We start from the raw sequence: 25,890 nt of genomic DNA, 5'->3' as shown, positions 1-25,890 counted from the left end.
ACGCGAGACGCAGTGGGCCAGAGGGAGGAAGTCAGATGAAGACGGAGACGAAGACGGAGACGAAGACGGAGACGGAGAGAAGAGACGAAGAAGACGAAGAAGTTTTCAGTCAGTTTCGGTGCTGAAGACCGTCATGCAAGAAGAGACTGCATCATGCACAGACGCACCAAGTCCGCCGCTGTAATGGAATAGCAAACAGCAGCCGCAGCGCCAGAAGACAGAAGTTAAAAGGTATTTGAAGTCTGGTTTTTACATACCCGGGTGACTCGTGAGGACGGGAAGGAGACGGCCTCACATCAGTAGTCACCTGTGAGCTGGGATGAAGACCTGACAGCCGAAGACTGGCAAGCGGGAGTCCGTGGTTCGAGTCCGGGACACTGGCCTTCCCCCGCCGCGCCGCTCCGCTGGTCGACGCACAACACACGCGGCCGCTTAGAGAAGAGAAACACTGGGACGCGACACCCAAGGTGTCATCCGATGCACGATTTCGCTCGCAATAATTAAACGGGCCACCTCGCGCTGCGCGTCTCCCGTCAGCTGGGCGAGACGGGACACGAGATACACACCGCTACGCGTAATCAGCCGCCGCCGCCGCCGCCGCCGCCGCCGCTGCCGCTGCCGCAGCAGAAGACTTCACAAACGACACAGCTGCCGCTCTCCGAACCAGAATATTCCGTAAGATACAGTTGTACAAATCTTCAATAAAAGTTATCTTATGTAAAACTGATGTTTCATTCGACCTCATACCCGAGCCAAGGAAGAACCCAACCCGCCCACATGTTGTTAAGAGAGAAAAGTTAATTTATTTAATATTTTCACCCTGACAGAATGCTTTAGAATGCTCATCCTGACAATTGACTTGCATCAAAAGAGAAAACCCAGTTACATTTAGTGACAGAAGTGCCACATTTAGTATCACAACTGTTACATTTGGTATCAGAAGCCGCTATAGTTGTTACATTTGGTGTCAGAGAAAAAACCCTTGGCTCAAATGAGGTGTGAGTGACAGTCACTAAAGGTCCACAGTTAGTATTGTTTAATGTGTGAAAGGATAGAGGTTTGCATAGCAGTCGTAATATTTTCTTTATTTAGAAGTGTATTTTCTCTCATAATTTTAAGAGTTTTGTCGAAAATATTTAAACATCTTTTGAATTCAGTGTGGTAATATTGTGTAACTACTAGTTTGTAAAATGATGACACGAAATCGTACAAAGTCAGAGTCAGCACCACAAGCGGTTTCTACTGATGAAGCTATTCAGAGCTTAGTTAATCAGATAGCACAGCTTAAAAACGATAATAATGCATTATTTAAACAGTTGAGTGACATTAGGCAAACCAGTTCAATCCCTCCCACCCTAGATTCCTCAGCAGCAGCCTTAGTAACTCCTTTTTCAGGTAAACCTGGCGAAGACATAACAGCCTTTTTTGATGATTTAGTAGCAGCTGCAAAGTTAGGATCATGGTCAGATGAACAGCTCTTACAAATGACAAAGTTACGATTGACAGGAGAGGCTAAAGCACACGTCTTATACCATGAAAAATTAAGGAATGCTCTAACATTTGAGGAATTGAAGAAAGGATTGCTTACACGTTTTCAGAAACAGAACAGCTGTAGATTTTATAGGGAACAGTTAAACACTATCACTCAGAGGCAAAACGAGTCGTTAGAAAGCTTTGTAGATAGGATTAGAAAAGTTAATATTAACACCTATCAGTTGACAACTAGTGATGAAGCAAATAAAGTTATTTTACAAGAGGCAGAAAATAGAGCTCTGGATACATTTTTACGTGGGTTGCCTCCTGAAATGTCCCGTCGTGTCAGGGCAGAGTTTCCTAAAAATTTAGCAGAAGCTGTATCTGTGGCGACGGCTTTTGAAGAAATAGACATTGCCACCAGATACAAGGAGAAGCGAAATGTATTTTCAGCAGGAGTACGATGTTTTAGGTGCGATCGACAGGGACATATAGCAAAAAACTGCAGACAACCTCAATGCACTAATTGTCAAAGAATAGGTCACACATTCAAGGAATGCAGGTCTAAGAAAGTTTTTGGAAATAGAAACCAGTTAAACTCAAACGGGAATGTCGGAGCCGCCGCCAGGCGTTCCCAATAAAATTTCATGCCATTAAGGCGAATGTGAAGGCGGAATGCTGGTTATCTGCTACCATACAGGATAAAGAGGCAAGGATACTAGTGGATACAGGCGCAAACGTATCAATAGTGAGTAATGAATGTATTGGAGAAAAGAAATATGACCCTCCGAGGTATAGATTGAGTGGAGTAGGAGGAGGTACAGTGAAGTCATTAGGATGTACATCACTGATTTTCTATATTCACGGTGTACAATTTCAAGAAGATGTAGAAGTGGTAACAAAGGTAACTGACGGGTACGACGCGATCCTAGGACTGGATTTCCTGAATAAACATCACGCTAAAATCGACCTCAGACAGCAAACTGTAGAACTTAGCGGAATTGTGTTTCAGCTAGGTGACACCGCTGCAAAGGGCCCTCTGCCGCAAGATTTCCCTAACCGGATGGCGAAATCAACTATACTGCGTGCAACGTCCTTGAAGGTTGATTCGCGGGATCAGATACCATCTGGCTCAGGAAAACTTTTCTGGATGACCGTTGACCCCGAGGTACCTACAGATACAGTGTGTCTAATAGAGCCATTAGAGGAAAATGAGGAATTAGATGTATCACATTGTTTTGTACGTAGAAGTGTTGTACGGGTTCAAGACGTTGAGGGAGAAAGAAAAGTACCGGTACATATTGACAACTTCGGAGTGGAGGACAAAGAGTTGCATAAGGGAATATTAGTAGCTACAGTCAGTACTTTTGAAGAAGAAGATTTCATTTGGTCAGATATTAACGATGGTCAGAAGCCAGACGCCTATAAAACCGCATTACGCCAGAAGATTGAGCATTTGAAAGGAAATGATAGAGACACGATAGAAGCAGTTTTAGTTGAGTTCCAAGATTTATTTAATGCAGAAGGTCCACTGCCAGCAACAGATATCACACAGCACAGGATCCCAACAGGAAATAGCCCCCCAGTTTATAGGAAGCCTTATAGAGTTGCGCATCACTTACAGCCAGTACTGGATGAATTTATAGAACAGCATCTAAAAGATGGAATTATAGAATATTCTGATTCGCCTTATAATTCAAATATCGTAATTATTCCAAAGAAGTCTCCCGACGGTACGAAACGATATAGATTTTGTTGTGACTACAGACACCTTAACAAACAAACTATCTCAGATGTTTATCCTCTTCCAAACATTACAGATATCATTGACAGTTTAGGTAACAGTAAATACTTTTCAACAATCGATCTACGTAGCGGATATCATCAACTGGAAGTTGCTCCTGAAGATAGGCATAAAACAGCATTTTCTACCCCTGGAGGCCATTGGCAATTTAAAAGAATGCCTTTCGGTTTGAAAAATGCACCAGCAACTTTTCAAAGACTACTCGATGGAGTATTGCGAGGACTCAAAACTCAGCAATGTTGTGTATATCTAGACGATATTATTGTATTCTCCAAAGACATTAATGAACATGCTGTGCGTCTGCGTAATGTTTTTCAGAGACTTAGAAAAGCTAAATTAACATTAAATATGGAAAAATGTACTTTTGCATTGACAGAGGTTACTTACCTAGGGCATGCCATTAGTGAAAAAGGAATTAAAACAGATCCTCGATTAATTTCGGCAGTTAAGGACTTCCCAACACCACAACGCGTTAAGGAAGTACAAAGTTTCATTGGTCTCGCATCGTACTACCGAAAATATGTTCAAAATTTTGCTGAAATTGCCCGACCCTTAACCCAATTATTGAAAAAGGGTGCAAAATTTCATTGGTCTGAAGATTGTGAATTAGCATTTCAAACCCTTAAAGATAAGTTAACACACAGTCCAGTATTAGCCTACCCAGATTATAATAAAGAATTTATTTTATCCTGTGACGCAAGTGGTCATTCAGTAGGAGTTGTTTTGAGTCAGAATATTAATGGCGCGGAACACCCCATAGCCTACGCTTCGAGACAACTAACAACGGCAGAAAGAAATTATTCCACAACGGAGAAAGAATTGTTAAGTGTTATTTATGGTATCAAATACTTTAAATGCTATTTGTATGGTAGGAAATTCAAGGTCATTACAGACCACGCAGCTTTAAAATGGTTGCTTGGGTTAAAGGATCCATCTAGTCGTCTCACGCGTTGGGCCCTATGTCTTTCCGAAATGGATTTCGAAGTTATCCATAAACCAGGCAAAAAACACACAAATGCAGATTGTCTAAGTCGGAAAATAGCACTTTTGGAAGCAACATTCCGAGATACTGAGGACTGGAGGAAGGCACAAGATGAGGATACAGAATGCAAAAAATACGCAACTCAAAAACAATTTTGCTTTGAAGATGGTGTATTATGCCGTAAAACAAAACTTGGACCGCGAATTGTTGTTCCCCAACACCTTAGACAAGAAATAATGGCAGAGGCCCACGATCATATCCTTGCAGGACACGGTGGACAGCGGACAACCGAAAGACGTGTAGCAGAGCGATTTTGGTGGCAAACCAGGAAGCAGGATGTTGCGCAGTACGTTCGTAATTGCATTGCGTGCGCACAACGAGCAGAACTTTCTCGTTCAAAAATACCCTTACAGAGGCTCCCCGAAGCTTCATGTCCATTTCAAATCTGCGGAATCGATCTCTACGGGCCATTTCATAAAACACCTGCTGGTAATAAGTATGTTCTTACAATTATAGATCACTTTTCACGCTATCTAGCTATGGTGAGTCTCCCAGATCAGCAAGCAAATACAGTTGCCCAAGCTTTAGTTAACAACTGGATACTCAAATTTGGCGTACCTGAAGCTATTATCACAGATCAGGGATCTAATTTTATGTCTGAACTAATGAAACAGCTATGCCACTTATTAAAAATACGCAAATTGCGCACAACTCCGTTACACCCTCAGTGCAACGGGCGCACAGAAAGAGTTCATCGGACAATTGGCAAAATGCTTAGTTATTATATTAACGAACAACATTCTAATTGGGATACGTATTTACCAATAATCGTGTCGGTATACAACGCCAAAACGCATGAAGCAACTGGCATGTCACCTTATGAAGTGGTCTATGGGAGAAAAATGCCGTCCCCTTTTGATGTAATCAGGCAGAAAAACGGAAAAGTAGGAGAAACAGTAAGAGATTTCAGTCGAATGATGAAGGATGTATGGAAAAAGGTTCAAAAATCTAATACAAAGGCTTTGGAACGACAGGAAAGATTAGGTAATACCCAAGCTAAATATCCAAATTACAAAATCGGTCAGTGGATTATGCTTTCAACTCCTTACATTGCTAAAGGAAAAACGAAGAAATTTGTAACAAACTACAGAGGTCCTTACCAAATTATTGAGATCACGTCACCAGTCAACGTTAAATTGCAACTGCCCACCCGAACTACCATTGTCCATGCAAGTCGTTTAAAACCTTTTAAGGGCGCTCCAGATGTAATTCCTTCAACAATAGTGTCTGCTTTTCCGAAGGGTGGAGGAAGTACCCGAAAAGGAAAAAGAGTGGCCACGCCAGCACAACATACAGACATGGCACCATACAATCTTCGACCAAGAGTACGAATGTCCTAGTGGAATCTTAGTAGACTGTGGATAATATACAAATGTAAACAATTAATAAATGATAATGGTTTCTTTTTTTTTTAAAAAAAAAGTTGAACGTAGAAACATGTAGATCTTGTAGTTAACAATGTATTCCTTCATTTCTTTGTTTTTGTTTTTACGAGATTGGTAGGTTCATAACCATGTTGTTTGCTTTTTTCAGAAAACGCCATGCAAGCATTTCCTACACAAAACCTGTCCTACCTCAATGACTCACTTGACAGTTCCCTTCTGAAGTCAGTTCATAAACTCACAGCAAGGCAAAATTGATGCCAATGTTATGATGCAACATGTTTTAAAATCAAAAGGTGAACACAAAACTAAAATTATAATGCTAGGAACGGGTATATCTGGAACCTTTGTGTTGGTGTTTCTGCTTTGTACAGTTTTCTTTTATTTAAGACGAAAAAATAAGCCAAATCATAATATGACACTTCATCGAATCCCTGTTAACTGGATGCCACACTCTTAACTGGTGTACTTCAGTGGTTACTTTTGAGCACTACTGTATTAATTTTGTTTATTGTACTTCATTCTTTAATAAACAGTCTCTGGTTAAAATAAACAATACTGTAGACTAGATATTCTTGCATTCATATAGGGTTGATTAAACAGGTGTTGCTATGTAACTTTCTAAGTGAATAATCTATTTTTGTTATTCATTGTCATCAAGATTTGTTACACTTATTACAACGATTTATGTGTACACTATGTGATTCATGACTGTACAGTGCTTTAGTAAAGTGCTAAAGTATTTTCAACATACTTAATGTGAAGCGTGTGTAATCTTCTAAGTCGAGAGTTTTCATTGTTTATGTTAGTGCTTTTGCCGTGTGAAGAGTGGAGGAATGTTGAGTGGTAAATTCGAGGGCGAATTTCTCCGAAGGGTGGAGGAATGTTGAGTGGTACTTAAGTAAATAAATTAGTGAAATCAAAGTGAACTAGAAATTAGGATATAAATGAAAAACTTGGTTTAGTTTAGGGAGTTACATACTCGCAAACAGCGGGCCGAACAGCAGAACACAAGAGACAATGACCCTGAAGTCAGCAAATTCCACATAAGCGGGCGCTGTCGATTCAGCCGTCAGGGCATCGCCCGAACGGCTCACGTGTTTCTCAGTTGTCGTATGTGAGCAAAGGCCCTCGCCTACATCCCAAGAGCCAATGACCGACGTAAAGAAGATTCTTCGAGAAGCTATTCAACGTGACAGAAGAGGCAATGACCGGCTCACGTGTTTCTCAGTCGTCACATGTGATCAAAAGCCCTCACCTACATTCCAAGAGCCAACGACCGACGTTAAGAAGATTCTTCGAGAAGCTTTTCAACGTGACAGACGAGGCAATGACCGTGATGTCGTTCACCTCCAGTAAACTGAAGTGAATAAATACGCGAGACGCAGTGGGCCAGAGGGAGGAAGTCAGATGAAGACGGAGACGAAGACGGAGACGAAGACGGAGACGGAGAGAAGAGACGAAGAAGACGAAGAAGTTTTCAGTCAGTTTCGGTGCTGAAGACCGTCATGCAAGAAGAGACTGCATCATGCACAGACGCACCAAGTCCGCCGCTGTAATGGAATAGCAAACAGCAGCCGCAGCGCCAGAAGACAGAAGTTAAAAGGTATTTGAAGTCTGGTTTTTACATACCCGGGTGACTCGTGAGGACGGGAAGGAGACGGCCTCACATCAGTAGTCACCTGTGAGCTGGGATGAAGACCTGACAGCCGAAGACTGGCAAGCGGGAGTCCGTGGTTCGAGTCCGGGACACTGGCCTTCCCCCGCCGCGCCGCTCCGCTGGTCGACGCACAACACACGCGGCCGCTTAGAGAAGAGAAACACTGGGACGCGACACCCAAGGTATCATTCGATGCACGATTTCGCTCGCAATAATTAAACGGGCCACCTCGCGCTGCGCGTCTCCCGTCAGCTGGGCGAGACGGGACACGAGATACACACCGCTACGCGTAATCAGCCGCCGCCGCCGCCGCCGCCGCCGCCGCTGCCGCTGCCGCAGCAGAAGACTTCACAAACGACACAGCTGCCGCTCTCCGAACCAGAATATTCCGTAAGATACAGTTGTACAAATCTTCAATAAAAGTTATCTTATGTAAAACTGATGTTTCATTCGACCTCATACCCGAGCCAAGGAAGAACCCAACCCGCCCACATGTTGTTAAGAGAGAAAAGTTAATTTATTTAATATTTTCACCCTGACAGAATGCTTTAGAATGCTCATCCTGACAATTGACTTGCATCAAAAGAGAAAACCCAGTTACATTTAGTGACAGAAGTGCCACATTTAGTATCACAACTGTTACATTTGGTATCAGAAGCCGCTATAGTTGTTACAATATAGAAGGCAATAGAAGTTAGCTTACTACAAAAATAGCCGATAATCACAATACTTTCAACAAAATTAGTATCAGAAACAGAGGACTGATTTGTTTATTCGTAATACCAACTTCTGAGACGTAGCAGTAGGCACAAAACAAAGCAATTCACAGCCTTCTACACTATGTAATTCTCAAGATATGACTGCTCAACTGCGGCAGTATATGCGTTATTGCGGAATTCGACAGTCACACGTCAACATTCAAAATATTATTTAAACGACTCACAATTGTCTGATTTTAATGAATTATACACCAAAATGTTCAGGAAAGTCCAAAGTACATTACTGAGTAGAAAACAAAGATTTCAAATTTCAATAAATATCATGTACAATGTCCCCTTAATAGGTGTCACTAAGTCCGCCCTGCATCTTTTAGTTTTTAACAACTCTCACTAATGTGGCAAAACCATTATTGAGAGAACATTCATATTGTGGCATGATAGTAATGAATAATTTAGCAAACCTATGTACTAACCAGAGTTTGTTGGTACTCTTCCTTCTAAGAGACACAGCAGAAAGTTACCGACAAACATGCTCGCACGGTAAAATACTTAGACTGCAGATGGCAGCACTATCCAGCAAAGTTTCAATTACTGCAGCTCTTCTGATGGGGACGTTACGAAATGCTAGGACGTATTTCTTTTCTCAAAAGGAAGTGCAAGTGGCACAAGTCGCCTGCACGGCACAAAATCACCCTGGCTTACGCTAACTGTAATTTTCTCGCGGTTTCGATAAAGATTTTATGACGACCCGTGCTAAACTGTGTCCTGCTGACGCAGTCGAGTCGTCTAAATATATGGGCGTAACGATGAGAAGCGATACGACGTGGAACGAGCATGTGAAAACTGTGATAGGGAAGACAAATGGTCGACTTCGGTTAATTGGGAGAATTTTAGGAAAAGAGACAGCATGTATAGCGCTGGTATGACCTATTCTTGAGTACTTCTCGAGTGTTTGGGATCCGTGCCAGGTCGGATTGAAGGAAGACAATGAAGCAGTTCAGAGGCAGGATATTAGATTTGTTATTGGTAGGTTCGAACAGTACGTAAGTGCTACGGAGATGCTTCGCGAACTCAAATGGGAATGCCTGGTGCGAAGGCGGCGTTCTTTCCGAGAAACACTATTGAGAAAATTGAGAGAACCGGCATTTGAAGCTGGCTGCAGAATGATTCTACAGCCGCCAACATATAACGCGCGTAAGAACCACGAGGATAGGATACGAGAAATTAGGGCTCATACGAGGTGTACAGACAGTCGTTTTTCTTTCGCTCTATTTGGAACAGGAGGGGAAATGACAAATAGTGGTACAGGGTACCTTCCGCCACGCACCTTACGGTGGGTTGCGGAGTATATATGTAGATGTATATGTAGATGTAGATGTAGAAACTATATTGCATATCGTCAGGCTGTGAGGTCTCCAGCAGAACACAGACAATGGGTATTGCTCTCTTCCACAGGCGGAGGAGCTGTCCCAGGCAGCATACAACAGTGCGTGGGTGGACAGGGCGGCAAACTTCAAGAGCAGTATGCGCGTCCTGATGTGCCGCGGCCAGAAGCCACTGCTGCTCAACGCGGGGGGCATCTACCCTGTCAACAGGGCCTCCTTCGTCTCGGTTGGTAGTATCTGCAAGCGTGCAGGAACTGCTGAATGTCGCTCTCTGCTTTATTTTCTGTGTGAAGAAATGCATCGTCTCGATAGCGATAGTTCTACAGTGGGAGAATCCTCCACCTAAAAGACACAAAAAATGCGTGTGATAAGTTTCACGTGCGTGTTTTTGTAGCTTCAGGGTCACATAATTATACTTTCGGCCTATAATCGGCATTAATACCTTTTACAAGTAACCATTCTTGATCTGACAAATATCAAGAGATATCATTAATTATTTCCATAGCTGAAAAAAAGAATGACTACATCTCAGGCCAACACTTTCTGGGTATCTGCCGTTATTGTACAAATACTCTCGACGGTGAAAGTTTAATACAATTCTTGCACTGAAAAAATGTGGGAATTAATTTAATCGGACTTTGATATTGACAAAGATTTGTGTCTTTCTCTATTAAGAGAATGATTGACGGAATACCACAAATGAAACTCGTCGTTGAACAACCCGGGTAAAACTTTTTCAAAATGGCCTCTGAAATTCGTGAATAATAAATGTAATTCAGAAAATATTATTTCAAATGAGGTACATCATCTCATTTTAAGAAATGAAATACAGTCGAATAATTAATTTTGAAGTTATTATTACGTAAGCTAACGGTACAAATAACTTACGTGTTGCTTATACCACGATCCGACAAAGAAAGATGAGTGAGTAGTGAAAAGACAATTAAAGCTAAGGCACAAGCTTAAAACAAAGAGGTAACATAGAAAATGCCACTGGGGCTCGGCTTATTAGCAATATACATTGGCATATAGAGGTAATCGAATTAGTTTTTTTATTATTTTAACTTAAAATACTGTGTCTGCAGAAAGTAACATTTTGTCACGTAGCATCGTGTTGTGAGTAAAGAAGCGGTGGTATAGTGGCTGAGCGTACCCTGATGTCCAACTGAACGCTTTCTGCGTGACGATGGACAAGGTCTTCTAGAGTGTACAGTCTGATTTTTCGATGTACAGATAGTGCTGAAAAAGATCGAAAAATCAGTATCCACAAAGAATTAAGAAAAAAATTACATACTGTCCCTAGACATTAATTGACTGATTGATATGTTGTATTATCTATTATCTATTTTTTGCTGGCACAGTCACACAGGCATTTCACAAATCTGTTATGTGTAAAAACTGTTTTTGGCCTGCCACTGGTCTTCTTCAGACTGGCAGGGGATAAAAAGAGAAGTGAAAGAATCATTATTGAAGTTGCTATCTACAAAATGGTGAGGAAGGGGTTCTCATTGCGTTCTCATTCGCTTCAAATAGCTTGTATCGTATGATTTTAGGTATAATTTTAATCTTTTTCATCATGACGTAGACAATGATTTGGCAAATTTTATAAAGCTTGAAAGGACCCTTTATCTTCTCTTTTAACCGTCTCACAACTGGCTGGTCGAAACTGGATTTTACAAAAGTGAAAAAAAAAAACAGAAGAAAGAGGGGAGCGTTGTGAATCGCTCTTATTATATGGATTGATCGATGAGAGGATACGGAACAAAAAAGGTCTAACGAACTTATGTCCGGAAATGCATGATTTCCATGCTAGATACCATTTAATCAATCATACATTGTCAAAGAGACTGCGGTCTAACATGCGCTGTACCATGCAGTTAGAGTAGATGTTGAAAATGGTTTCCATGTGCTTCAACGGATGCGTGTGCTCGCCTTAGTATTTTCTGTCTCACACGTTCACATCGCCAGGCTGCATCTGAACAGTGTCAAAGGCAGATTCAATAAGCTTGTCGTCTCCACATCTGGAATGGGCTTTGCATACGCGATACTTTTGAGATGGTCCAGCGACAAGAAATCGCACGGGTTGAGAGCCAGTTAACGAGAAGGCCATGCAACTGGACCGCCACGTCCGATCCACCGACCAGGGAAGACGTTATTGAGATACGTCAGCATATAACGGCGAAGTGGGCTGGAACACCATTATGTAGCAGCTACATAAGCCTTGGAATCATCAATGGCAAATCTTGCAGCAGGGAAGCAAAGTCACCCACAAGAAACATCTATAGTTCCGGGCTGTTAGGCGACGTGGAAGGAAGACTGGTCCCAAAATACGTCGTCAGTTATCCCGGTCCATATATTCCGCCTTCACCGATGCTGATGATTCGCTGTCTCCATACCATCGGGGTTCTGCATACTACCACACATATGATTGTCACGAAAGATGAAGATACCACTCTGCGTAAAGATGGCCTCATCTGTGAAAACGATTGATGACACAAACCCTGGAATTGTGGTTTCTTGGTGAAGAAACCAGTGACAAAACTGCTCCCGTGTGGCAAGTCTGACGCTAGTAAGCTCTGCACACGCTGTAAGTAATAAGGGTAGTAACAATGGTCGTCTGGAATACCCTGTACTTGGCAGGGCAACTGCCTGGTGCTGACACGGCGGTCGCCTTACACAGTGTTAATCACATTTTCCTCTAAGTCTGCTGTCTGAACATTTCGGGTACGTCCTTCATGATTTCCTGCGATAAACGGCGAAACACTTTTGCAGAAATTCAATATTGTGGGGTTGTTGTGGGCGGGGATAGGTTTTCTTACACAACCTTGCTGCCCACTGCCCAATGGATTTTGCCTTTCCATAAGTAAACACCATGTCGGGAAGCTCTCGATACGAATACTGAACAATTTTGTATAACGCTGTATCACAACCATTACAAGGTGACTGAGCAAGAGAAGCGAATCGGATACATTACCAATTGCTAAATTGCTATGGCAGGAAAGGGCGTTAGGGCATGATGTTTGAGGAACAGTACCACCCTCTAGTATATATATATATATATATGATAAATTTTATGAAGCTTGAAATTATCTTCTCTTTTAATCGTCTGACAACTGGCTGGTCGAAACTGGATTTTACAAAGATTTTACAAAAGTGACTATGTATATATATATATATATAGTGTGTTTAAAAAAGAACTCCCTAGTTTTCCTAGAATCTGTACAAGGTGACATACACTGTTGTTCTAGTTTGTGGTGTTTGGTTCATCAACTCTTCAAGTTTGGCTCTCCTGCAGTTGGCAGGTCTGTTTGACCTTGAGACGGCACCACTGCTGTTGTTTTTCTCTGTTCCCTCAGTTCAGTCCAGGCGTGCGTGCAGCGTAGTGCAGAGCAAGTCAGCAACAATGTGTACTACACAACAGAAAGCTCATTGTGTTATCTGGCTTATGAAAACTGAGTCAGTTATAACAGTGTGAAGTAATTTTAGAAGTCAGTATGGTGGTGAACCACCTACAGCAAAAACTATCCGTCGTTGGCTAAAGTTTTTCAAGGAAAGCGGTAGTGTTTTAAAAGCAAAATCACCAGGTAGACCGGGAACTTCTAAAGATGTTGTTGAACAGATCTGTGTTTCCTGTGTTCAGATCCCGAACAAGTCATTGGCCAGACGTATCTACAATTAGGAGTGCCAAAAGGTAGTCTGTATGATGTTGTGCATAAAAGACTTAAGCTGTGCACATACAAATTGCAACTGTTACATGAAATAAAACCTACTTATAAAATCGAAAGGTATCAGTTTGCTGTTGACTTTCTACACAGAATTGATGATGATGTCAATCTTTTAAATAAGATTCTCTTTTCTGATGAGACTACATTTCATATCAGAATTTGGGGGGCAGAGCATCCACGTGAAGTTATTCAACATCAACGTGACTCTCCCAATGTTAATGTCTGGTGCAGGTTGATGGAAGATCGTGTGATTGATCCTTTCATTTTTGTAGGGAAAAAAAACAATAAACGGGGGCGTTTACTGTGACATGTTGGCAGAATATATTTTCCCCAAATGTACGATATTGAGGCGGGAAAGGGGCTTGTGTTTTTCCAACAAGATGGCGCCCCACCTCATTACAGTAACCATGTGAGTGCAGCTCTTGACACTCGCTTTCCAGGAAGGTGGATAGGCAGTGCTGGCCCAATACCTTGCCCACCATGAAGCCCAAACTGAACCCCACTGGCCTTTTTCTTTTGGGGTCATATATCAAATGTTATTTACAGTGAAAAGATCACAGACATCAATTATTTATGGGAAAGAATCGTCTAGATGGTTGGCACAGTTACACCTGAAATGTTGGTGAATACGTGGCGAGAAGTGGAATATCATACTATGTGATCAAAAGTATCCGGACACCGCTAAAAACAAACGTTTTTCATATTAGATGAACTGTACTGCCACCTGCTGCGAGGTACTTCATATCAGCGACGTCAGCACTCATCCGCCCCGATAGCTGACCGGTCAGCGTGACGGATTGCCGTCCTGCGGGCCCGGATTCGAGTCCCGGCTGAGTTGGAGATTTTCTCCGCTCAGGGACTGGGTGTTGTATTGTCTTCATCATCATTTCATCCCCATTCGGTGCGCAGGTCGCCCAGTGTGGCGTCGAATGTAAGAAGACCTGCACCAAAGCTGCCGGACCTGTCCCGAAAGGGGCCTCCGGGCCAATGACGCCAAACGCTCATTTCCATTAGACATCGTGAGAGAGTAGAATGGTGCGCTCCGCAGAACTCGCGGACTTCGAACGTGGTCAGGTGATTGGGTGTAATTTGTGTCATACGTCTGTACGCGAGATTTCCACTCTCCTAAAAATCCCTACGTCAACTGTATCCGATGCGATAGTGAAGTGGAAACGTGAAGGGACACGTACAGCGAAAAAGCGTACAGGCCTGCCTCGTCTGTTGACTGACAGAGACCGTCGACAGTTGAAGAGATTCGTAATGTGCAATAGGCAGACATCTATGCAGACCATCACACACGAATTCCAAACTGCATCAGGATCCACTGCAGTTAGTATGACAGTTAGGCGGGAGGTGAGAAAACCTGGATTTCATGGTCGAGCGGCTGCTCATAAGCCACACATCACGCCGGTAAATGCCAAACGAAGCCTCGCTCGGAGTAAGGAGCGTAAACATTAGAAGAGTGAACAGTGGAAAAACGTCGTGTAGAGTGACGAATCACGGTACACAATGTGGCGTTCCGATGGCAGGGTGAGGGTATGGCGAATGCCCGGTGAACGTCATCTGCCAGCGTCGGTAGTGTCAACACTAAAATTTTGAGGCGGTGGTGTTTTGGTGTGGTCGTGTTCTTCATGGAGAGAGCTTGCGCCCCTTGTTGTTTTACGTCGCACTATCACAGCACAGGCCTACACTGATGTTTTAAGGACCTTCTTGCTTCCCACCATTGAAGAGCAATTCGGGGATAGCGACTGCATCTTTCAACATGATCGAGCACCTGTTCATAAATGCACGGCCTTTGGCGGAGTGGTTACACGACAATAACATGGCTGTAATGGACTGGCCTGCGCTGAGTCCTGACCTGAAACCTATAGAACACCTTTGGGATGTTTTGGAACGGTAACTTCGTGCCAGACCTCACCGTCCGATATCGATACCTCTCCTTAGTGCAGCACTCCGCGGGGAATGGGCTGGCATTCCCCAAGAAATCTTCCAGCACCTGATGGAATGTATGCCTGCGAGATTGGAAGCTGCCAACACCATACTGAATTCCAGCATAACCGATAGAGGGCGCCACGAACTTTTCAGTCATTTACAGCCAGGTTACCGGATACTTTTGATCACATAGTGTATGTAGCTACTTTCCTGTAGCTCAAAAGTGTCAGATCGGAAGAATATAAAACTTACAATCCATACATAAAATGATTACATATTAGAAGAATTCGTGGTGCTGCCTTGGTCCAAACAAAGTCCACTGGCCGCAATACGCACGAATAGTTCCAGTAGTGAAGCAGGCTGAAAGCGTGTCGTAACTTTGGAGAAACTTTACTTACTTCGAGTCTGACCAGAATCGCCTCAGGTAAATCTGTTTCTCACTTCGAATATTAATGATCTGGAGATACTGTTACCTCGAACCTGTAACGAATAATGAAGTTAGCTACACTGCCTGGCAAAAAAGTGAATCGCCCAGAAGGGGAGTAGGAACCGAAATGAAACTTCAGGAGTTAAGACGGTGTGTGATTTTGCTGCAGTGATTGCCAAAATCGAGTAAAATATACAAAGAAATCGTCAGGGTGAGCATACTTAGGTAATAGTATGACGTTGTATCCCCTGTAGCTTTGATCTGCACACTGATGGGAACGATGTCACAAATCCGTTGTATCTTCTCCTGAGGCAAAATGGCCTACAGCTTTCCTAACTCGCCCTTAATATTCCAGATAGTGGCACGGACAGAGTTGACGTACGAGCTGGTCCACACATGTTCTGTCAGGGACAGGTTTTGGGATGTTGCCAGTAGCCACAGGAGTCCTCAATACCACGCACACAGCTCATAGCGACACTTGCCATGTGTGGACGAGTGGTTCACCCTTTGAAATGGGGAACTACAGTACTGTTGAATGGGAAGGTAACTCTTGGGGATGTCCGACGTCAATGACGTACGGTCATGCCATCGGAGTTCCCGCAATAACTACCAACCACTATCTGAGGTCACAATGGATGGCTCCCCACAACATAACGCCAGGAGTAAAAGTGCTGTGCAAATCCAAAACAATGGAAGAATCGTACCTCTCCCTAGGTCACAGCCATTTATGGTCACGGTACGCTACCAGAGGCAGTCGTCTTTGTCATTGGCGTTAACGGAAGCCTACTCGTGGAATGGTAATTCCCTAGTCCGGCAGCTGTTAGTCTTCAACCAGTGGCGCAGAATGACACAGAATGTTGCACGGAATTCATTCGTTTTCTCGGATCTGAAAAGGCAACGATGTGCTTGCTGCACAATAAGGCGATCCTTCCTTGTGGTGGACAGACGTGGTCGCCCGGAATCTGGACGACAAGTACGAGGGTTGTCCAGAAAGTAAGTTCCGATCTGTCGCTAAATGGAAACCACAGTGAAAATCAAAAATATTTTATTTGCAATAGTTAGCTACACTTTCCAGATACTTCTCTACATAGTCGCCGCTCCGACTTAGACATCTGTCGGAGCGCTATGCCAAATTTCCAACACCATCGTCATAGGAGGCAGCTGCCTGTGCTTTCCGATAATTCTCTACGATGGCCTATAGTGCGTAGCCTGCGCCCATGTGTTGTCTTCGTATCCAACTTTTCATGTGAACAGAGATAATACTCAGGACGAGCCAATTAGGGGTGTGTTGTGGGTGATCCAACACTTCCCATCGAAAAGGCTGCAGGAGCGTCTTCACTGCCCCTGCAGAGTGCGGCTGAGAATTGCCATGAAGAAGTAAGTGCGTGGCAGTTGTGTTAGGTGGGCTGCATTCATTAAGGCGAAGCCTCTCAGCGGGCCCTCCTACTTGGTGGGAGACATCGTTGTTCCACGCATCTTTACTCGCTCACAGTGCGCTCGCAACTGAAAAGAGCGTCTTGATGTGATCGACGTTCATACTAGAGACACTACCCAAAACATCTGTGCAAAGCTTCATTGGGTTTTCACTGTGGTGTGTATTTCTCGACCGATAGAAACTTACTCTCAGGACAACCCTCGTATGTGTACCCTCATGTTACCATATAGCCACCATCGGGCCACTGTCACAACCGAATGTATCAGATATCTGGATATTGAACTATTCGATCAGTTGGCTGTATGGAGACACACAATGAGGCCACTTTCAAACTCTGCCAGGTGCTGACAACCCTGTCTGACATGCGTACCCAACATCTCCCTATCCTTCATAGTCATTACTCGATATGTAACGCTCTTTACGTCCCTTGTATACCTTGTGAGACCTGGTAACAGCACTAAACACCAACAACCAACAACACCTATGCATTCAGCTGACCGTTCAACATACCGCAGAGAATTGCAGCTCTCATCATTTGCATAACTGCTGATTGTGTGTATGCATAAAAAGTTACACTGTCATCTGGCCATGTCTTTAGGTACTTCACTTGTTTTGTGTGGCTGTGTATAATGAAGTACTACCTGAAAAATCTTTTCATGGATCATATCTTATCTTGATAAGTTTCAAATCGGTGCAGAGATTGGCTACTTGCAGAGATTGGCCACTTGCTTTTCATTTTGCGAAATGTACAATTGTGCAATTTCCAAACCGCAAAAACCTTGCATCCCTTGACTGTAATATGAGTGAGTCACAACTGGAATCAGTCAACTTGTACTTATACCTTGGTTTAAGAATTTGTAGGGATATGAAATGGAACAATGACAGGTGCCAGACTTCGGTTCGTTCGGAGGATACTGCAAAATGCAGTCTACAAAGAAGACTGTTTACATTATCAGTTTTCCGTTCCATGTTGATATACTGCTGAAGTTAATAGAATTAACGGGTGAACACATACAAACAAGTGAACCTCAAACAGTCACAGATGTGGTTAACCTACAGGAGAGCGTTACTTGAACTGGCAGACGCTTGAATAAAGAGGTTATCTGACTACCAAAACCAAGTATTCACTGAGGAATCTAGGAATATATTACGCTGCTCTTCGTATCGCTCCAGTAGGGAGTGCGAAGGTAAGATTACACAACTACAGTACACACAGAGTCGTTTAAGCAGTCCACATGGACATGGGATTCGAATGTAATATATTTCATGTGGTCCCATAACTGAGCCATCCAACCCTGTTCCACTCGCGAGTAGAGCGTGGGAAGAATGATTGTCGGTAAGTCTCTATATTGGCTCTAATTTTACCTCACAGTCATTATGCGAGACTTACCTGTGTGTGTGTGTGGGGGGGGGGGGGGAAGCAATATGTTGACCGGCTCTTCCCGTAAAGTGCTCTTATCGAAATTTAAGTAGTAAATCTCTCTGTGGTGCACAACGCCTCTCTTGTAACGTCTGCCAGTTGAGATCTTGAGCATCTCCGTAATGCTCTCGTGCTGACTGAACGTTCCTGTGACGAAACGTGCCGCTCTTCGTTGGATCTTCTCTATCTCTTCTAACAGTCCTGTCTGGTAGGGATCCTAGATAGATGAAAAATACTCAAGAATCGGTCAAACATGTTCTTTATAAATTTGCTTAAGAGTCTTCCTGAGTCTGGCATCTGCTTTTCCCAATGTTTGTGTTATGTGGTCATCCCACCTCAAGTCTTTCTGGGTAGTTACTCCTAGATATTTTACGGCAGATACTGTTTCCAGTGGTTTATCGTCAACAGTATAGGTACACAGTACTGGATTTATTTTCTTATGTATGAGCAATATGTTACATTTCTTTACGTCCAGGGTCAACTGACAGAGCCTGTACCATTCATCAGTTGTGTGGCGGTCATTCTGCAAATCGTTACTATCTTCTGGCGTTGCTACTTTGTAACAGACAACCGCATAAACTGCGAACAGCCTTAGAAAGTATCTGACATTTTCTACTGGATCGTTTATATATATTATAAAAATGCACATCACGAGGGATGTGGATGTAGATGTAGATTCTGTCTGTTGTTCCCCAGACAGTGGTGTACAGATCACCTGTGGTGTCATCGAATGGCATTACCTGAGGCTCTACAGTTCATACTGTGGATGCAGCGGTTCAGCGTGGATATTGATAACGCTTTACACTGCAGGGCAAAGTTTGATGGAAGAAGCATCCCTCGCTGAAGCATCGATCGTACTTAGGCATGTAGGCCAGAAATGATATTTACCCTTTGTTTCAGGGGGAGTAAGGGTGCCCGAAGAAAGGAGCAATTCTGACCTTTCACATAGCGGAGGAAAAGAAGCCTAGTATTAGAAAACTGTTGCACTGATGTTGCTACAGAATTCCCGTCGATAAGCTAAGATGGAGTAGGATGTTTCTAATATACACTCCTGGAAATGGAAAAAAGAACACATTGACACCGGTGTGTCAGACCCACCGTACTTGCTCCAGACACTGCGAGAGGGCTGTACAAGCAATGATCACACGCACGGCACAGCGGACACACCAGGAACCGCGGTGTTGGCCGTCGAATGGCGCTAGCTGCGCAGCATTTGTGCACCGCCGCCGTCAGTGTCAGCCAGTTTGCCGTGGCATACGGAGCTCCATCGCAGTCTTTAACACTGGTAGCATGCCGCGACAGCGTGGACGTGAACCGTATGTGCAGTTGACGGACTTTGAGCGAGGGCGTATAGTGGGCATGCGGGAGGCCGGGTGGACGTACCGCCGAATTGCTCAACACGTGGGGCGTGAGGTCTCCACAGTATATCGATGTTGTCGCCAGTGGTCGGCGGAAGGTGCACGTGCCCATCGACCTGGGACCGGACCGCAGCGACGCACGGATGCACGCCAAGACCGTAGGATCCTACGCAGTGCCGTAGGGGACCGCACCGCCACTTCCCAGCAAATTAGGGACACTGTTGCTCCTGGGGTATCGGCGAGGACCATTCGCAACCGTCTCCATGAAGCTGGGCTACGGTCCCGCACACCGTTAGGCCGTCTTCCGCTCACGCCCCAACATCGTGCAGCCCGCCTCCAGTGGTGTCGCGACAGGCGTGAATGGAGGGACGAATGGAGACGTGTCGTCTTCAGCGATGAGAGTCGCTTCTGCCTTGGTGCCAATGATGGTCGTATGCGTGTTTGGCGCCGTGCAGGTGAGCGCCACAATCAGGACTGCATACGACCGAGGCACACAGGGCCAACACCCGGCATCATGGTGTGGGGAACGATCTCCTACACTGGACACTGAATAGTGCACGGTACATCCAAACCGTCATCGAACCCATCGTTCTACCATTCCTAGACCGGCAAGGGAACTTGCTGTTCCAACAGGACAATGCACGTCCGCATGTATCCCGTGCCATCCAACGTGCTCTAGAAGGTGTAAGTCAACTACCCTGGCCAGCAAGATCTCCGGATCTGTACCCCATTGAGCATGTTGGGGACTGGATGAAGCGTCGTCTCACGCAGTCTGCACGTCCAGCACGAACGCTGGTCCAACAGAGGCGCCAGGTGGAAATGGCATGGCAAGCCGTTCCACAGGACTACATCCAGCATCTCTACGATCGTGTCCATGGGAGAATAGCGGCCTGCATTGCTGCGAAAGGTGGATATACACTGTACTAGTGCCGACATTGTGCATGCTCTGTTGCCTGTGTCTATGTGCCTGTGGTTCTGTCAGTGTGATCATGTGATGTATCTGACCCCAGGAATGTGTCAATAAAGTTTCCCCTTCCTGGGACAATGAATTCACGGTGTTCTTATTTCAATTTCCAGGAGTGTAGAATGTGGGTGAGTGCAGTGTATCGCAGTGTGTCGGATATAATTATAAATATAAAATACCTGCGAAACAAAGATCATGATCTACAAGTCATATTATCTTCCAGTTCTGACCTATGGATCAGACTGTCGGATCTGAACAAAGAAAGATGGGAGCTGAATATAAGCAACAGAAGTACTCTTTCTACGAGGGATCCTTGGTAAGACGAGAGGGGACTGGACAAGGAATGAAACAATACGGAACATCTTGGGTGTTAATAACCGCTTCAGCTGTATTTAGTCCTTTATTATTGTATCACTACCGGTTTCGTGGTACTAAAAGCCACATCTTCAGGCAACTATATTACTAAAACCTTAGAGCGGCAAAGCTCGGAATCTTTTTAGCCAACATTCATTGCTCTCAGAACAAAACACTGCTAAAAGGCAGTATGTCATAGAATAAAACAGCCATATTGCAAACAGTGGATGGATCCGCTTCTGCGATGTATACTGAATCGCGTACAGAGAACGCGGCCGCGTGCTCTGTCATGACGCACTGCGCGGAGTAAAGAGCTCAAACGGTCTGCTCACATTAAAAGAATGCGTCCAGAGAGACCCCTAGAATGGACAGAATCTGGACGTAGACCAATTTTAAGACTACGAACAAGATGGAGAGACCAGGTGGAGGATGATGCGAAGAGGAGCGCAATGGGAGAAGATAGACTGTGGTAGAAAAATAGATTGCGGCAGAAAAGAGGAGCTTGCAAGAAGCTCTGTGAACGACTTGAGTAAGCAGAGAAGTTTCAGGAAGAAGAAGGTACGTGCAGAGTAGTTGAGTTGCCATAGTGCTTATAAAAATTAAGTTGCAGTTATTTAAAGTGAAAGTCACTGGTGCTGACTAGTTGATATTATGAATGCCGCAAAACAGGGTTGCAGCTCCCTGGTTTGTCTTTTACATAGGAAAAGTAATCAGGGAAGAAGAAAAAAAATCGAAGGGCAACAGATCTCACTGCTAAGGCTGACAGACAAGACGAGATGATATACTCTTTCTAACCAAAATTAAAAGAAACCGACAGAAATGTTGAATGCGTTAGATAAGGCTACTCACAACTAAATTAAGGTCAAAGTGAGGCACAAGTTTTGAAGAGTTGTACGAAGGAGAATAGGGGCTGGCTGAGGATAAAAAATGGGAAATGGAAAACGTTGGAGGAAGTGAAAAGAGTCTGCTATTTAGGAGGCACGAAGGGGAAGATCAGTAAAACTCGCATACAGGAGAAAACATCCTACTGGTATCAAAAAATTTATTTAAATTGAGACAAGAAAGAATTAAGACTTACCAGTGACGTACAGTGTTAAGTAAGATCGTACAAAAACGGAGGAAGCAACAAACTGAAATCTTTGAAACTGTCGTGGAATGTACTGATGAAAAAGTAAGTTACGTAACATGAAAATCAAAAGGGGGTAGAGGGAGAGAAACGTACACGACATTCTGCTGAGCTGAATAGTTCATCGCTAAAGTTATAGACAAATAAAACAGCTCTATAATTTTACAATTGTCGCACATATCCCAGTTCACCACCTCAGGCCTAGACACTTTCCCAGTTGTGGACTAGTTCTCGGTTAGCCGCGTCATGCAGAAATACGGACGCGTGAGAGCTCCTCGTTACTCCGTTGTTTTGAATGGAATATGAAGGATTTGTAGCGCTCACCTTTGAAACGCTAGTAGGTGTCACTAAACTTCACGAGCCGAAAGATGGATACATATTTGTGCATTTCACTCGTTGTTCTTTCATTTAGTAGGCTTCCGGCATTTCCCCCGTATGCGAGCGAAGCTGTGCCGTTCAGAGAATTCCGAAAAATTCTACTTTCCGCGGTCCATGGTGCAAACTGGACGTGCTGCCTGTGGCTACTCTTTGCTGTTATTCGTTAGCTGCAAAAAATTTGGAGAGCGCTGTGATAAGTACTACATTTTGAAAACTGCTTGAAGTGCGCGAGTGCCAGACATAACAGAATTCGCACGAAGTCGGTATTTACGTCCAGTTTTCAAGCATCCCACAAATTTTTCGGCAGCTCTTTCATGAATCTGATAAATTTATAATACAGCTGGTCCCTCTGAAGAACAGTGTATATCCTTCGTAAATCTTATATAAAATCGGTTTATTAAAATACTACATACGATATTGTGGTGCCTGTGTTATTAAGAAGTGCCTGTTCCTTCGTTCCTCTTAACAACACAGGCATTGCAGTAACATATTTATCCGCCGATACCAGGCGGCGACTTTCAACTAAATGTCCTCCCCTGTATAGGGTTACATAATGCGTGTACGAGTACAGGTTATGACGCAGGGACGCCGACATATGGAATTTTGGGTCTGTCTGTGAGTCGTGCACGGATAGCCAAAGTGGTTAAGGCGACCACTCGCTTAAACCGGGAAATCTGAGTTCGCGTCCTGGCTCGGCATAAATTTTCATTGTCGTCATTCTCTTATACAGCTGATGGATATTCGTATTCACAACTGTGAATACGTTTCATGTACTCTTACTACGTCTGATTATTTGTGTTTTTCGCAGATGATCTGTGGTTTCATAAGAAATTGATGCATGGTCATAAGGAGTTGAACTTTCTAGTTAGCCGCATTGTAGCTCCACAGTAACAGCCATTGCAATTACTTGATAGATATCCCAGTAGAGTATAATCCCTGTACTGACGAAACCTTCTCGGGATATCAGCCGAGTAAACTGGTCGATGCGTAGAGACATTTCATCGAGTTTCTTACATGCCACAGTTTAACAAAAACTTCGTTATAAAATGGTAAATAACAGAAGTCGCTACAAATAAGCATGCAGGATTAATAATAATTTTTGTGGATTCAAGGGCACAGTGGCATCTTTCATAATGAAACAATAGACAGCATAACGAAAGGCGCATTGAACTTATGGGAAATCCTAAACCATAGACTTCCTTACCGATAAATGCTGAACTTAATCGATGAAAAAGCGAGAAACGACTAGCAGGCGCAATGGAATTCTACCAGGATTTCAGAAGGAGTGCATTATGGCTGGCCGCAACCTAAAATAGTATTAGCTTCTTTTGCCGATTGCGGTAGAAGCAGACGATTCACATCAACGATTACGAGCATGCGCTTAAACCATGGCGAATGTCCACTGCGTCGAAGGAATCTCCATTACATGATTTATGCAATGTTCGAGATACGAGAAACAACAATTTTTTTCGGAGCGTTGATTAACGCACAGTTTCCCCTTCCAACATCGGCTATATTGTTACTGCCAGCCTAAAACAGTGAATTACGAGTTGTGTTCAATAAGTAATGCAACATTTTTTTTCTCTTCTAATTTCAGCTGAAAAAATGTGGAATTTTTTGTGGGACATCGTGGAATATTTCATGAAGTTCCCACAGGTGGCGGCGCTTTATGTAGCTTTCAAAATGGCGTCTGTGGCGAAGGTGCATTCCAAACAGATAGCTTCTTTTGGCGGAAAACAAGAGCATCGCCGATATTTACGGGTGCTTGCAGAGTATTTACGTGGACCTGGCAGTGAACAAAAGCATGGCGAGTCACTGAGCGAGGAGTCTGTCGTCATCGCGAGAAGGTCACGCAAACCTGCCCAATATTCCACGTACCGGCCAGCCGCACACAGCTATGACTCGTGAAGTGTATTACCCTCAGCAAGTTGAAGAAACGACTTAAGCGTGTTTGTCGCCGCAAAAATCCAAACGCGCTTCTCCTTCTCCATGACAACGCAAGGCCTTAACACGCCTGCACACCAGAGAGGAGCCCGCAAACCTTCACTGGACTGTTCTTCCTCATCCACCTTGCAGCTCGGATCTTGGATCTTCCGACTTTCATGCGATTCAATGAAGGATACACTGAGTGGGAAGCAGTACGTGGATGGGGAAAGGTTATTGATGCAGCAAGGTGTTGGTTCCGACGTCGACCAGTAGAGTGGTACCATGCTGGCGTACAGACCCTCCTGGTAAGGCGGCGTAAGGCTGTCGCAACGAACGGAGATTATGTTAAAAAACTGTGTTTTGTAGCCAAAAGAGTGGGAAATAATACTGCGGTACACTAAATAAAATGGACCTTCTTTCAGAAAAAGTTCAATACTTATTGAACGGCCCTCGAAATATTAGATGCAAAGTTCAATAACTAAACTAGCTAGCTAGTTATCTAGGTGTATTATACACATGATGTGTGGATATTTTGTGTGATGCTGTGGTCCTTTTTTATGGGATGATAATGTGAGTACTTTGTAACGTTGTCTTGTTTATTAATATCCTAATTTTTTTAAAAATATCAGTTAACGAAAAACGTAGTAGAATGATACTACGCAAATACGACGGATGAATATATGACGGTGGGAAAATGCCAAATAAAATCGAGACAAAAACATTTCCCAAAGTTGGCTGTACTTTCACCACTTCACTTGGCTGATATACCGAGAAGAGTTCGTCATTGGAACTGGTTGAGAAACACTGCAGTTATGGTCGGTGTCCTGTTTCAGCTGATGAATGCGGCCTACTCTTACTACACGTTACTGCGTCAGTTGAACGGCCGTTGAAGTCCTGCGTGTCTACTGGCTCCCTTCGACGTTTCTGCACGCTGCACAGTAGTCACCGCTGACGGAAAACCACGCCTGGAGTGAGCACGAGCATCCACCAAGAGCAGCACACGTGACACTGTACTGCTCTTTTGTTTCGAAATACCACTGTTACGTTGCCAGCGACATGCGACATTCAATGTGACTTTACCAAGCAGTACCTTCTTGACACATGAAGACAGGTTTCTAAAGCTAAATGAAGGAAACAAACTTTAATGAGCTAGTTTGCACCACTATTCTCACAAAAGTAATGCCCCGGAAATTTTTACGTGAAAACTCTTAAAGCCTTTTAAATAAAACAAATGCTTTAACATTCTACGTCTTTGTTCTTCATGTCTGCGTATTTATTTTGTGAGGTGGCGGCGTGTTTCAGGCCTGCCCTCAGATACAATGCGCTTGCGATTAGGTACTATAAACTTAACATACTTCTATTTTACATATCAAATCGATC

At 43.8% G+C, this 25,890-nt stretch overlaps 1 protein-coding gene across 1 annotated transcript in view; it reads left to right on the top strand.

Annotated features, from left to right (window-relative positions):
- The window catches only part of LOC126203946 (odorant receptor Or2-like), a 70,358-nt gene extending 44,783 nt beyond the window's left edge, over nucleotides 1-25,575 (top strand). Inside the window, exons 4-5 of the mRNA XM_049938340.1 lie at nucleotides 9,536-9,691; nucleotides 25,344-25,575. Coding sequence (XP_049794297.1) covers nucleotides 9,536-9,691; nucleotides 25,344-25,400 — 213 coding nt within the window. The 3' untranslated portion in view covers nucleotides 25,401-25,575. The remainder of the gene's footprint in view (nucleotides 1-9,535; nucleotides 9,692-25,343) is intronic.
- Nucleotides 25,576-25,890: the final 315 nt, after the last annotated feature.

Source organism: Schistocerca nitens, chromosome 9 (genome assembly GCF_023898315.1).
Source record: "Schistocerca nitens isolate TAMUIC-IGC-003100 chromosome 9, iqSchNite1.1, whole genome shotgun sequence".
Classification (NCBI taxonomy): domain Eukaryota; kingdom Metazoa; phylum Arthropoda; class Insecta; order Orthoptera; family Acrididae; genus Schistocerca; species Schistocerca nitens.
Note: the sequence above shows the minus strand (reverse complement) of the source record. Positions and strands in the feature narration are given on the sequence as shown.